The following is a 15772-nucleotide window of genomic DNA, read 5'->3' as shown; positions in this document are numbered from 1 at the left end:
TTGGGTTATCGTCCTGTGTGAATTCTGGTTTCCAACCTAATTTTCACTGTTGGTTGTGCATCACCAGTCATTCAATATTGATTTCCTACATTACAACAAACTTTAAAATGTACTTTGTTGGCTTCAGAGCATTGAGGATGTACTGAGGTAGTGGATGGATCTGCGTAAATTCCCTCCAAGCTAACACTGTGCACCCTGGAGTTAGCCTGCTGCACTTTGTTCATCATCCTTTCAATCATCTGTAATTCAGATTCCATCTCCTCTTGCAGTTTCTCACCCACACGTATATACGAAGCTCAACTGGTTGCTTTTCCTAATTAAATGTATGTGCATATTGATATACCTTTGAACCAAAGAAGGGGAAACTTCCCAGGCTTCCTGTCTGGCTGCTCATGGAATACGAACTTCCAGTTGTTGGGTAAGGGCAATGGTATAGTCCTTGTGATCAAACAAGGTTAGAGTGGTGCTGGAAAAGCATAGCAGTTCAGACAGCATCCAAGAAGCAGGAAAATCGACGTTTCGGACAAAAGCCCTTCACCAGGAATGAGCTCATTCCTGATGAAGGGTTTTTGCCCGAAACGTCGATTTTCTTGCTCCTCAGATGCTGTCTGACCTGCTGTGCTTTTCCAGCACCACTCTAATCTTGACTCTGATCTCCGGCATCTGCAGTCTTCACTTTCACCCTGTGATCAAACAACTTAGTTCACACACTGAGAATAGGAAAGGTAACGAGGCACTTTTTGTTGTGGAGTTCTGACTTTCTCCATCAAAAAACCTGTGTTTTTTAACAAAGCAAGGAGAAAAATGATTGGCAATGTTTTTTAAGAAAATAAGGAGGTGAAATGCATTCAAACTGCATTTGAATTTAATATGGTGCAATCTATCTCTTTGCATTTACTCTGCTGCTCAATGTGCCTTCTCTGCAGACGCTTACCCAATGCAAATCAGTGGCTCCAGTCACCGCTAATCATTCTTTTTAAACTTCATTACATCAAAGCTGCACATTGGTGACATATACAGACTAAATAATATGGTGCTTTCTGCAGGAAATATTTATTAATCGGTCGTACCATCAAAAATGCACTCCAAAATGTTAGTTGGGCACTTAGTGATTTACTGTGCAAACAAATGTCAGCTAAATTTGAGATGTAGTGACAGCAGAATGATCAGAGTAATTACGCAGCTTGTTGGAATTTTTACCGTTTGCAGGTTAAAAGGGTGAATTTACCCCTTTTCTCTATTGTTGTCTCAAGCTGCTTATCAGCAAATGGGTGATTGTCCACATTGCTGCCCAGCATTGACAGTTTGCATCCTACATCATTTGTGTTACGCTTCTTTTCTCACTCTCTCATTTTTACTCCTCCCCGCCCCCATTAATTCTGTCTTCCAAGGTCCCAATAGATCTCATGTTCATCACATGCCTGTGGAGTCAAACAGCTGAACAGTAAGGTTACTGGTTCAGTTTGGTCTGTGCTGAGACCATTGATCATATACTCTCCCATTGGGCTCAGAAAGTGGTTCTGAATCAGCCATGGTTTCCACTTAAGGGGACCATCCACTAACCTCTGTTGAGATTCAAGGGACAGATTCAAGATTGACGCTGCTATTCTCCCATAGTCCGTCATCAATATTGCTAGAAGCTGTAGTTTTAAGATGGGGGGGTGGGGGTGAAGTTAATATTGTTACAAAGTATTTAAGGGGTTGTTTCAGAGGAGGTTCTTTTTTTTCTTCTCTTCACTGCTGCACCTTGTCCTCTTTTTTTTCCTAGTCTCCTGAAGAAATTATTTTTTCAAGAATACTGTATTACTTTGGCATAAGTTTTCAAAATAACTAAATTTAATGTGAGATATGACACTCACAGTTGAGTACCAGTGAAACTGGTCTAAAACAATTTCCAACAAGTGTTGCTAGATAGTGATCAGATTTGGTAACATCTCACCAATTATGTCACCAGGGACTCTCAGCTTATTTCTCCTACCAGAGGTTAACTAACAGCATGTGTGGCAGGGACCAATTCTGAAGTTTTTCCCTACTCCATATGGCTCATTCCCACACTGCATTGTTCAATTGATCACTGAGCCATGGGGAGAGGTTGCTGACTTCTCTCGTCTAGAATGTTTGGTTGCATGGATTTTCACAAATGCTTTTGATTTGCTGTTGTGTTTTCTGAATGCATGATGAGGAATGTAGGAAATGGTCATTTAGTCTGCTTTTTCCATTGGGTCGAAGGTTATGCATTGCTTCTCCTCTGCCTTCTCCCCCAGAATTCAGGAGAAACTTTTTTCCATCCGAATATGGTGCAAATGTGCAACCTGCTACCACAACGAGTAGCATTGATGCATTTAAGGCGAAATTAGATAAGTAGGTTAGAGAAGAGGGCTTTCGGTGTTAGAAAACGGTCTTGAATGGAGCATGAACTGCATGGACCTGTTGCTTTTTCTTTTATGTTCTACATATTTTCCAATCAGCTTGTTCAGATATCCTCTGGTGCAGGTGGGACTTGAACCCAGGTCTCCTGGTTCAGAGGCAAGGGTACTACCACTTTGCCATTTACCTTCTGTATGTTCTGCATAACTATCACAGGAGGTTGACAGCTCACAGAGATCATTGATCCCATAGAGCTTGACCAATAAAAGGACTTTTAATTCACCAATATGGCGCTTCGGTATCCAGTGGCACCAGTTGATCCTATGCTGGTTTTGTTCAGACCCAAGCTTATTGTCTGTTAGTAGTCACTTGGCAGTACAGACCATGAATAATGCCGAAAAAAGACACTGTTGCAGCTTTTCATTTTTCACCCATCAAGACAGAATGGCAATGTTGTCTTTTTTAATCTCACTTGTTTTAATTTCAATTTGCAGATTGCCTATGCTGCAGTCGATTGTACTAAAGGACAGAATCATGAGTTATGCAAACAGGAAGGTGTGGAGGGATACCCCATGATCAGCTATTACAATTATGGCAAATTTATGGAGAGGTACAGTGGAGAAAGAGCGGTGAGTATAACTTGGCATTCTCTTTTTCTCACTTGTGTAAGGATTGTCCTCTGGTAAATTAGGGGGCAAAAGATGGGTCAGTGCAGCTTAAGGCTAAAATTCTTGATGATTGACACTAATTTAAGTCAATCTTCTGTAGCAGCTTCATTGATCCAGATTTCTGAATCAGGCAGGTCCATTGGGTTTCAGGTCTCTATTGCTAACTGGCCAGTTACTGAATGAACCTGGATAAGTAAACCAGTTTTTGGAGGTTACAGGTCATCATTTTGCCTTTAGGTCTGTTTAAGCCAGTGCGCTAACAGGCATCAACTGTGACTCTGTGGCAAAAACACTCAGCTCTGAATCAGCAGGATGTGTTTTCGAGCCTCTCTTGGCAACTATGTACAAACTCTAGGCTGATAATCCAGTGCAGTACCAAGGGAGTGCTGCACTGTCAGAGGTGCCACTTATCGAATGCGTCATCAAAGACATGAGTCATGAGGCCCTAACTTTGCTATCAAGTGGATGTAAATGATCCTGTGGTACTATTTGGAAAGAAGAAAGGAAATTTCCTGATCAAAGGTAACAGAACTGAAGCATTAAGTCTCAAACTCCACAGACCTGCTGAGTAATTTCAGCATTTACTGTTCTTGTGTTGAATGCTTCTTGGTGCCTAACCAATGGTTTTCGCTCCTCTAACATCGCTACAAACAGATCTTGTCTGGTCATTTACCGCTGTTGCTTGTAGGACTTTGAATTTGAATTAGTTGTCCCCTTTCCTACCCTTCAAAATCGATTCATCGATTGTGAAATGTTTTGGACATTTTGGGGTTGTACAAATATAACTAACAGGTGAATGCTCCCAGTATGAGAACTGGCCAGCGATAGCGCCAGGCTACATGGATTATCTGGTTGTAATTCAATAGATCCCTCCCATCTCCCATTTGTGCATGATTAAGACCACGTTGGATTTTGTTAAGCTGAGTGTATCTCTGGGGACAAGGAAATGAGAACACTTACCAGTTTGTAACTGGCAAAAGCATTCGACCTGCGGAGATTTCTCAGCTTGCCTTAAATATGGCACTCGATGTTCAGACAAGACAGCCAAGCAGCTAAACAAAGGGGGGAAAAAAATCCTAATTGGGCGCAGGGACTACACAAAAGAGCATTTTCAGTCCACTGAACTGCCAGCATCTTCAAGAGACAAATGACCTATAGTCACACAAAATTGAATGGTTCAGCTCAATAAGGAAATTATTTTTTCCCCAATAACTTCGGTTATTTAGAGATCTGAATTTTATGGTAAAGTATTTTATTTTATATATGCAGCTTTATCTCTGAAATATTCCAAAGTGCTCCAGAAAATAAATTATTTTTGGAAGTACAAAGAATGAATGGGTTCTGGTATTGAAAGGTTTAGTTAAAGTGGTTAAAAGAAAATAGATTTTGTGAATGTAATTCCCTCGCTGTGAAACTCTGTCTTCTCCTTTATTCATTGTCCATTTTCCTCTCTAATCTCAAGTGCTCAGAGCTTTGTGATGAGATTTTGCACGCAATTCTGTTGATGCCCTATTTTCTGCAAGTGGAGCGCTTTGGATGATAATTCAGAAATTATCAAGTTTTTGGCCCACACACAGTGACAGCATTCCAAGCTAGGGTCAAAACAACACCTTACATTAAACATACTTTCAATGTTGTGGAATGTTCCAAAGTGCTTCGCAGTCTTATTACAATTATTTTTTTTTCATGATCTGTGGACATCGCTGGCTGGGCCAGCATTTATTGCCCGTCCTTTATTGAAAGATCAATAGGACAGAAAAAGGCCCTTCAAGTCAATGCCAGTCAGAACCAACCTTAACTATTCTAATCCCATGTTCCAGCGCTTGGCCCATAGTCTTGCATACCATAGCATTGCAAGTGCACAGTTAAATACTTCTTAATTGTTGTGATGGATTTTCCCTGCACCACCCTTACAAATAGTAAGTTCCAGATTCCAGCTTGTGCTTAACTGACTGCCACAACTGGATCCTCTGCCTCTCATTGTAAGTTCCTGAGACCTGGCACCAGGCAAGCAGCACGGCTCTCTAGGACCGATCCTCTGGTCTACATAGGACAGTGTCTATACCCCTCACTATACTATCCCTTGCTCCCACTAATTTCTTGATGCTGTCCCCACTTGAATGGCATCCTGTACCATGGTGCCATGTTAGCTAGCTCATTCACTCTGCAGCCTCCAGTCTCGTCCACGCAAGTTTAAAGAACCTCAAACCTGATAGACAGTGGCAGAGCCTTCTATGCCTGCAGTGCTACCTTCTGAATCCCCTTACCTGCCTCACTTGCAGTCACACATTCCTGTCTCTGACCACTGAGTAAATCAGACCCAATCCTAAATGAGGCAAAAGCAGAAATTGCTGGTGAAACCCAACAGGTCACGTGGCACCTGTGGGAAGAAAGCAGCGTTAACTTTTTTAGTCTGGTGACTCTTCATCAGAATTTAAATCCTAAATGATGTCCCTGCCTCCTAGTCCAGAGAAACCCCAGTAGTTTTGCCCCTTCCCTGAATGCCGCAATGATTGTACTTTGTCACCAGCTCATAAAGCTCTGAGCAGAAGCTGCTGGAGGTGTCAATACTTACTGCAGATGTGTCACAGAGAAGGTATAAGGGCAAAGAACTATTAACACAGTTATAGAGGGGAGACCTCACATGGAGCATTGTGTCCAGTTCTAGTCTCCTTACTGAGGGAGAGACATACCTGATTTATTGGGAGGGCAACATAAAGCTGGAAATAAAGAGTAAATACAGCTGTTTCTTGTGTGATGGGATAATTGTAGAGGAAGTGATTGCGTCGATGAGGCCTATAGCTCTGAGGTTGAGTTGTTGCCATTTCAAAAGGCAGGTAAGTGTCAACCACATCACGGTGGATCTGGACTCACATGGTGGCCAGACGAGGTAAGGATGGGCGGCACGGTGGCACAGTGGTTAGCACTGCTGCCTCACAGCACCTGAGACCCAGGTTCAGTTCCCGACTCAGGTGACTGACTGTGTGGAGTTTGCACGTTCTCCCCGTGTCTGCGTGGGTTTCCTCCGGGTGCTCCGGTTTCCTCCCACAGTCCAAAGATGTGCGTGTCAGGTGAATTGGCCACGCTAAATTGCCCGTAGTGTTAGGTAAGGGGTAAATGTAGGGGTATGGGTGGGTTTCGCTTCGGCGGGTCGGTGTGGACTTGTTGGGCCGAAGGGCCTGTTTCCACACTGTAAGTCTAATCTAAGTCTAATCTAATCTAATCTCCATCCATAATGAGCACTATTGAACCATATGGATTCTTATGATTATCAACAGTGGTTGCCATTAGTCTAGCTTTGAATTCCAGATTATTTTATATAGAATTCAGATTTCATCATCTGCCATTGTGGGATTTGAACCCATCTCCCCACAAAATTTGGAACTCTGGACTGCTAGTCTAGTGACATTACCACTGTGCCAAAGCCAGTGTAAGATTATTTCAGAGATATACGCAAAACCTTAGTCAAAGTACACTTTGAGTGAGTGTCTTAAAGAAGTGATGTGGTTTTTACACACAAAAGTTCAGAGCTTATGCCTAAGTAGCTGTGACTTGGCTGTTAATGATATGGTGTAAGAAGTTGTGGATGCAGAAGACCAGAGTTGTGGGAAGCACGGTGGCTTAATGGGCGGAAGGGTGGCACAGTGGCTAGCACTTTTGCCTCTCAGTGCCAGAGACCCAGGTTCAACAGCGCCAGAGACCCAAGTTCAATTCCCTCCTCAGGCGACTCTGTGTGGGATTTGTACATTCTCTCCGTGTTTGTGTGGGTTTCCTCCAGGTGCTCTGGTTTCCTCCCACAATCCAAAAAAAAATGTGCTGGGTAGGTGAATTGGCCATGCTAAATTGCCCGTAGTGTTAGGTGAAGGGGTAAACGTAGAGGAATGGGTCTGGGTGGGTTGCGTTTCGGAGGGTCAGTGTGGATTTGTTGGGCCGAAGGGCCTGTTTCCACATTGTAAGTAATCTGATCTTAGAATTGGGTGAAGTGAAAGATTTCTGAGATTTGAGCTAAGGAAATTGAACGGGAGGATTAGAATTTTAAATTCATTTTAGGCCTAGTCTCTCAGGGTGATGGTGAACAGGACCTCTTTTTGAATTAGGAAATGGATAACACAGTGTTGGATGAGCTGGTTTCCAGATGGCAGTAAATGGCAGTTCAATGGAGGTAAATGATGTTGGGAGTAGTTGAATTGGGGAACAAAAGCATGGACTTGGGTAAGAGTGGGCACATGCAGTATCATGGAAGTGGATGCCGGAGGTTTGTAGAAAGGATTCAAGAGGTCAAAAACTTGACTCAGTGTCAAATAACTACTGACTGTTTTAAATAATACCTGTCAGATAGAGTAGTGCTATGGGGACCATTGGCTTTTAGAATAGACAAGTTAAAAATCAGCTAGGGTTTCAACATGTGATCACCTCTGGAAATGCAATCGACAATAGATGCAGGAGTTGGCCATTCTGCCCTTCGAGCCTGCACCACCATTCAATATGATCATGGCTGATCATCCTTAATCACACTCCTGTTCCTGCCTTATCTCCATAACCCTTCATTCCGTTAACCTTGAGAGCTCTATCCAACTCTTTCTTAAATGAATCCAGAGACTGGGCCTCCACTGCCCTCTGGGGCAGAGCATTCCACACAGCCACCACTCTCTGGGTGAAGAAGTTTCTCCTCATCTCTGTCCTAAATGGTCCACTCTGTATTTTTAAGCTGTGTCCTCTGGTTCAGCACTCACCCGTCAGCGGAAACATGTTTCCTGCCGCCAGAGTGTCCAATCCTTTAATAATCTTATGTCTCAATCGGATCCCCTCTCAGTCTTCTAAACGCAAAGGTATACAAGCCCAGTTGCTCCAGTCTTTCAGTGTATTGACCTCGTGAACCTACGCTACACTCCCTCAATAGCCAGAATGTCTTTCCTCAAATTTGGAGACCAGAACTGCACACAGTACTCCAGGTGTCATCTCACCAGGGCCCTGTACAGCTGCAGAAGACCTTCTTTGCTTCTATACTCAATCCCTCTTGTTATGAAGGCCAGCATGCTATTAGCCGCCTTCATTACCTGCTGTACTTGCATGCTTACCTTCATTGACTGGTGTACAAGAGCACCCAGATCTCTCTGTACTGCCCCTTTACCTAAATTGATTCCATTTAGGTAGTAATCTGCCTTCCTGTTCTTGCCACCAAAGTGGATAACTATGCATTTATCCACATTAAACTGCATCTGCCATGCATCTGACCACTCACCTAACTTGTCCAGGTCACCCTGTAATCTCCTAACATCCTCATCACATTTCACCCTACCACCCAGCTTAGTATCATCAGCAAATTTGCTAATGTTATTGCTAACACCATCTTCACTATCATTAACATATATTGGAAAAAGCTGCGGTCCCAGTACTGATCCCTGTGGTACCCCACTGGTCACTGCCCGCCATTCCTCTCTGAACACCATACTGCATGTCACAACAGTCTGCTGACAAGCAAATAGTGGCCACTTGAACAAGCGGAATCATAAAATGGTTGGCAGAATATTGGGCCATTCAGCTCTTTGTGCCAACATCTGTCTCTGAAAGTATTTTTTTTGTCTAATCTCCACACTATGTTGCACATTTAATAAAATCAAATATAAATTCACCTTTTTTTAAAAAAAAGTTTACTGTGGCATTTGGTGCCATCATTTTGATTCGATTACCTACAATGTGGAAACAGGCCCTTCGGCCCAACAAGTCCACACCGACCCTCCGAAGAGCAACCCACCCAGACCAATTCCCCTACATTTACCCCTTCACCTAACACTACGGACAATTTAGCATGGCCAATTCACCTGGCCCACACATCTTTGGACTTTGGGAGGAAACCAGACCACCCAGAGGAAACCCACGCAAACATGGGGAGAATGTGCAAACTCCACACAGATGGGAATTGAACCCAGGTCTCTGGCGCTGTGAGGCAGCAGTGCTAACCACTGTGTCACCATGTTGCCCGTGGCATCTATGTTCAGAACTCCATTCTACCCAATACCCTCTTCCCCCACCTTGAGTCTGTCATATTTAGAAAAAGTTAAGAAAATCACGCAACACCAGGTTACAGTCCAACAGGTTTTCAAACCAAGACTGTCTCCTCCACATCATATTTAGAAAAGTAATCACTTATTTTCATTTTTTTGGTATAGGTCTTAATTTACATCTTCTAGTTACTAGCAAATGGAAATAGGTTTTCCCTATTTAACTCATCAAAATTCATCCTAATTTTGAACAACTCTATCAAATATCATCCTGACCTTTCTCTCAACTAAAACAAAATACTCCATTTGAGGAAGACACTTCTCGTAAGTAAGTTCTCTATCTGTGGTGTATTTGTGCGTCTTTTCTGTGCCCTCCATCTTCCTTCAAGTACGTGAAGAGCAATTAGTCTCTCTAGTCATTGGATATATTCAAAGCTGAGTTATACAAGGGAAGTGGGGCATGGTGGTAATGTCATTGGACTAGTCATCCAGAGGACTAGGCTCATGTTTGGAGACATGGATTCAGTTCCTATCATGGCAGTAAATGTGAATCTGGTTCACTAACATCCATTAGGAAATGAAATTGCTGACCATACCAGTCTGGCCTACATGAGACTCATCAATCACATCAAGAGGGTGGCATGGTGGCTTAGTGGATAGCACTGCAGCCTCACAGCACCAGGGTCTCAGGTTCGATTCCAGCCTCTGGCGACTGTCTGTGTGGAGTTTGCACATTCTCCCGTGTCTGCGTGGGGTTCCTCCGGTTTCCTCCCACAGTCCAAAAATGTGCAAGTTCGGTGAATTGGCCATGCTAAATTGCCCATAGTGTTAGGTGCATTAGTCAGAGGAAATGGGTCCGGGTGGGTTACTCTTCGGAGGGTCGGTGTGGACTGGTTGGGCCGAAGGGCCTGTTTCCACACTGTAGGAAATCTGATCTAATATGACTGATTCCTAACTGTCATCTTAAAAATGGATTAGTAAGCCACCCAGTCATTCAAGGACATTTGGGATGGACATCTTATACTGGTCTTGTCAATGATATTTACACCTCATAAAATTATAAATAAAATTAAAAAGATAGAGTTCTGGGTAACAGTGGAGTCCAGAGTTATATGGTGTGTGTCTGTTGTGGGGAAGACAGGAAAGTGGAATTAAGCCCCCAGTACATCAATGATGATCTTAGTGAAAGGTGGAACAGACTCTATAAGGACCAAAAAGCTGATATCTGCTCTGACTGCTGATGTTACTTTATGTTTTTATGAAACTGTCATCCAGCACAGAATCAGTGAAGTTAATGAGGAGGAAATTCTGAACTAACCCTTGCATCAAATCATTGCACAATGGGGAGATTGCACACTGATGTGATCATTAAGAGAGAATGTTGTGGAGAAAATGCTTCTACAACTTGAATCACAGCCCTTTCAGTTACTTTTAAAGAAAACAAAAGGACTGGGTGATGCAATAGATTAGGCATTTCGGGCACCAGTCCAGTCAACTCTACTGGCTGTAAGATTCACGTGCAATAAGTTTGGGCAGTCTTTATTTAGTTCTGAGCAGACATGGAACGACAATTGTATTGACTTTAATTAATGCTGAATTAATCTCATTTGGCCATTCTGTTTATGGGACCCATGGAGGAACAGATAGTGTGAGAAATGGATGAAGATAGCAGTAAATTTTCCCAAAGCTGCTTCTGAAACAAGTTGCTGATGCAGACAGGATGGAGCTTTACTTTGCTAACAGTGTTGTGCTAGGTCTGAGTACTTCAGTGTGAGCACAGAGTGCTTGAAAGATCAACTGATTCATTTCTTGCTGAGAATTATCATTCACCTCGATGAACACTTTTCTCCCCCAAAAAAATGTGCTTCAGATAGCTGAGCTTAATGTTGCATCTCTGCGATGTGTTACTGTGGCTGAGAATCAGAGCGAGCTCTCTGTAGCTGACCTCTGGGGTGTCAGCAGAATGCTTTGAGCCTTTCCCATAGAGGTTTCTTGGAGATGCAGATGTTGCTCGTTCTGTCGAGAGACTTCCACCGGTAGAGGAATAGCTCAAGTAGGTTCTGAGGAAGGGTCACTGTACCCGAAACATTAACTCTGTTTTCTCTCCACAGATGTTTCCTGAGCTGCTGGATTTCTCCAGCAATTTCTGATTTTCTTTTCTTTCGAAAAACAATCATTGGTTTTTATGTGCAATTTTTATTTGTCTTAGGAAGCTGCTTTTGTTAACTACATCCGAGCAATGCGAGGGCAGGACCATGAGAAGATTTCAAAGCGGAAGGAGGAATTATAACATTGCCTACCTCGTGCTGGCCACCGCACACTGTGAAAGGGCCCTATTTACATCACTACTGTACTGAAACTTCACATTGTTAGAGACGGTTTTTCTCCCCAAAATGAAGAGTACCCAATTAATTGTTGTAACGCAATGGACCACTTGCAGTTCTTTTTTTTAAAGGGCTGCACTCTATTATGAGAAAAGTATATTTAAAATGTAAATGCTGCCTTTCTCACAATTGTGTCCAAGTACAACACTTGTAACTAGTGATCGACTGGTACAAATGTGTCCTGGTGCCAGTATTGTCAGTGCCCCTGCTGATTGCAATATTCCAGTTCTAAGGTTCCAAAAGAGGAAAGAGAAAAGGATAGGGTTTCAATAAATGCAGGATAAAGCCATTCTTTCAGACTGTTTGGAAGAGGAAGTGTTATTACATGCCAACGTTTGAGCAAGGCTTAAAACATCTGCCTTATTATCTACACAAGAATGGATCAACCTCGTACTGGACCTATTTTGACAAAGGAACATTGGAACTAGACTGCATTCATCGATTGCTAGCTCGTGTTCTATGCAAATGTTTTATAATTGCGGGTTTTCTATATTAAGGGCCATAAATGTGGTCTGAGATTGCCTATAATTGCCAGGCTTTTCTCACAGGGATGGGTGGGGGAAATGAGTGGGTATTAAAAATCCGGGAAGGGTAGAAAACAATTTAAAAATTTTAATCAAATTGCTCAGGGATGGCACAAGTAAGTTCCAAAAAAAAAGTAAGTCAAATATAATTATTTTTGAATTCTGTGATTACTTAGGGTGCTTCAGAATACTGCAGCTAAATTAAGTAGGCGAGATAATCAGGAAGATTGGAAAGGGGTATGGGTACAATTTTTGCCTTCACATATTGGTCCAGTAATAACTGATTATTTTTGGATTGCATGTTGAATATGAATATAGAAGAATGATCTTATTGAAGAAATCTAATTAAACATTCTTGTGTTTTACTTGCACTAGTTTTATATGGTCCACTGGTATTTGAGGCCTCTTGAGTGTATGTGAGGAGGAATTATAGTTCCTGGTATAAAAATGTAAGGAACTCTCAACACATGTTTATTGTGTGTTGCTTTCCACAAAAGAACAAAGTTGATTAAATTATCAATGGGAATCCTTCCGAAGTTTTTGACCTTCTCATCTCCAAACCCAGTAGGTGTTCACTTTTGGGGCTACCCATTCCAAACTCACGCCCATTGGTGCAAAGTCTTGCCCGCTGTCTGGCTGGGCCAACAGGTATTGCACATCTCGAGATGCCCTTAAGAACTTGCTGGTTTCCTGTTGGTGAGAATGTTTTAATTTGATTGGATCCTAAAGTAAGGGGGCATGGTAGCATTACGGTAATATCACCGGGCTAGTAATACAGAACTCCAGGGTAATGTTCTGGGGACTTGCGTTTGAATCCTACCTATGAGGACAAGGGCAACAGATACATGGGTGCACCACATCCTGCAAGTATTCCCTCAAGCCATTAGCCACCCTGACTTGGAAATATGTCGCCGTCTTTCAGTATCACTGGACCAAACTCCTGAAACTCCCTTGCTAATAGCGTTATGGATTACTGACAGCAAACTGACAGCAGTGGTTCACAAAGACAGCTCACTACTACTCCCTCAAAACCAGCCACGAATGAGCAATAAATGCTGGGCCAGCCAGTGACACCCACATTCCTTAAATGAGTTTCTTTAAAAATAGCAGATAATAAAATTTGAATTCAATAACAATATGGAATAAAAAGCTATTCCAATGGCACCCATATAACTGCTGTTGACTGTCTTAAAAACACATCTGTTTCACTAATGCTCACACTTGCCATCCTTACCCAGTCTGACCTACATGTGACTCCAAACCCACAGCAATGTTGTTGACACTTAACTGCTCTCTGGACAATCAAGGATGAGCAATAAATGTTGGCCTAGTCTGTAATACACGTATCTCATGAGCAAGCAAAACAAAAATTCAGATGTGGTTGTTACAGAGTCATACAGCACAGAAACAGACCCTTCAGTCAAACTGGTCCATACAGATCATCTTCCCAAACTAAACTAGTCCCACATGCCTATGCTTGGTCCCTATTCTTCCAAACCGTTCCTATTTATGAACTTATCAAAGTGTCTTTTAAATTTTGTGACTATACCTGCATCCACCACTTTCTCTGCCAGTTGATTCCACACAAGCCACTATGTTAAAAAAAAAGTTGCCCCTCATGCCCTTTTTAAATCTTTCTCCTTTCACCTTAAAAATATGCTTCCTGGTTTGGACTCCCCCATCCTAGGGAAAAGATCCTTGTCATTCACCTTATCTATGCTCCTCATGATTTTATAAACTTCTATTTAAGGTCATCCCTCAGCCTCCTACGCTCCAATGGAAAAAGTTCAAGTCTTTCCAACCTGTTTTTATATCTCAAACTCTCCATTCCCAGCAACGTTCTGGTAAATCTTTTCTGAACCTTTTGCAGTTTAATAATGTCGAACTGTTCGTTGATACGTTGTTGGAAGGGATTCTGAAGGACAGGGTTTACATGATTTGGAAAGGCAAGGACTGATTAGGGATAGTCAACATTACTTTGGGAGATAGTGTCTCACTAACTTGATTAAGTTTTTTTGAAGTGACAAAGGAAAATTGACGAAAGGAGAGCAGATGATGTTGTTGATACGGACTTCGGAAAGGCTTTCAACAAGTTTCCGCATGAGTCAGTAAGGTTGGATCGCGTGTATTCGAGAGAGCTAGCCATTTGGATACAAAAAAATTGACTGGAAGGTAGGAGACAGAGGGTGGTGGTGGAGGATTACTTTTTGGACTGGAGGCTGTGACCAGTGGTGTGCCATAAGGGTTGGCTCAGGATCTATAATTTTTTATCATTTATATAAATGGTTTAGATGTGAATATAGGGAGTATGGTTAATAAGTTTGCAGATAAAGCCAGAATTGGAGGTGTAGTGGACAGAGAAAACGGTCACCTCAGAGTGCACCTTGATGAGATAGGCAGATTGGCTGAGCAGTGGCAGATGGAGTTTAACTTAGATAGATGTGAGATGCTGCATTTTGGTAAAGCAAACCAGGGCAGGACTTGTACAGAGGAACCTCGATTATCTGAAGGACACGGGTGGAGAGTATTTCACTCGGTTAATCAAATGTCGGATAACGCAATTAGCCAAGCATCAGGATCTTGCGATCTTGTTCAGAGTATCCAAAATTTGGTTAATCAAGTGCCAGATAATTGAAGTTCCTCTGTACACTTTTTTTTTAAAGATATTTTTATTAGAAATTTAATATTTTGACAGATTTACAAAAATAAACAGAACTTTCAAGCACAAACATTAATATAAAAATAGATCTTAAATATATAATCATCAAAATTCAAAGGAATGATACTAAAGAAGAAAGAAAAACAATGAAACTCAGTTAACTACTAATCTAATCCACAATTATCCAGAGTGTATAGTTGAGTCACTTACATCCTTCAAACAAGAGAAAATGTTCTCTAATACACTCGTAACAGTATAATAAAAAGAAAACTATTTCCAAACAATAAGAACAAAAAAAAACATGTTTGAATGGAGATCCTCCCCCTTGTTCTCAGGGGCCTTACTTCCTTTCTAAAGGTCCACCATATCCTCTCCCAAACAGTGTCCCACCCTTAACCCGGGCGCTCCTTAATAGGATTTAGATATAATACCGAGCTAGAGTTGACAGTGAGCGCCCCACCCCCACCCCTCCCCACCCATACCTGAGTATATCTGATAGCATCAATGCCACGTACAAACACACATAACTATAAAATTACAACTCCAACAAATTACAGTTAAGTATAATAACATAAAATAGCAAGAGAAGACAACCCTGCTCCCAGAAGCAAAAGTAAAGTAGAGTAAAGTATCCATTTCTCCCCACGGAGTGTGGAAGAGGCAAGCCAACATAAATTGTCTCTTACGATTTATTTAAACGAGTCTAAAAGTTCCTTAGCCTCTTCTGGTGATCTAAAATTATACTCGGATCCTTCGTGGGTAAAGCATAACGTCGCTGGGTAGCGTAAGGTGTATTGAATATTTAAGTTCCTTAGACATTTCTTCACCTCATCAAACGCCTTCCTCCTTCGTGCCAAAGCCGGGGAGAAGTCCTGAAATAACATAATCTTGGATCCTTCATGAATCATAGCTTTAGGATCCTTTCCAAGCTTTCTGGAGGCATCCAGGAGTATCTGCCTCTCCCTATAACTCTGCAGCCGGAACAGGACCGGGCGTGGGCGCTGGTTTGGGCCAGATCCGCGTACTGCGACCCGGTAGGCCCACTCCACCCTTACCCGGTCAGTTTCAGCCCCCAGGTTTAAAAGCTGGGGCAACCATCGCTCCAGAAATACTGCTAACTGTCCCTTCTCTTCTTGTTCAGGGAGGCCCAGAAGACGGATATTCTTTC

At 42.3% G+C, this 15772-nt stretch overlaps 1 protein-coding gene across 1 annotated transcript in view; it reads left to right on the top strand.

The window, feature by feature from the left end:
* The window catches only part of pdia5 (protein disulfide isomerase family A, member 5), a 118459-nt gene extending 106149 nt beyond the window's left edge, over positions 1-12310 (top strand). The window contains exons 16-17 of the mRNA XM_060827807.1: positions 2862-2996; positions 11247-12310. Of these exons, the coding sequence (XP_060683790.1) occupies positions 2862-2996; positions 11247-11327 (216 nt within the window). The 3' untranslated portion in view covers positions 11328-12310. The remainder of the gene's footprint in view (positions 1-2861; positions 2997-11246) is intronic.
* The last annotated feature ends 3462 nt before the right edge of the window (positions 12311-15772 follow it).

Source organism: Hemiscyllium ocellatum, chromosome 7 (genome assembly GCF_020745735.1).
Source record: "Hemiscyllium ocellatum isolate sHemOce1 chromosome 7, sHemOce1.pat.X.cur, whole genome shotgun sequence".
Taxonomy (NCBI): domain Eukaryota; kingdom Metazoa; phylum Chordata; class Chondrichthyes; order Orectolobiformes; family Hemiscylliidae; genus Hemiscyllium; species Hemiscyllium ocellatum.
This window is presented reverse-complemented; position numbering and strand designations above follow the sequence as displayed.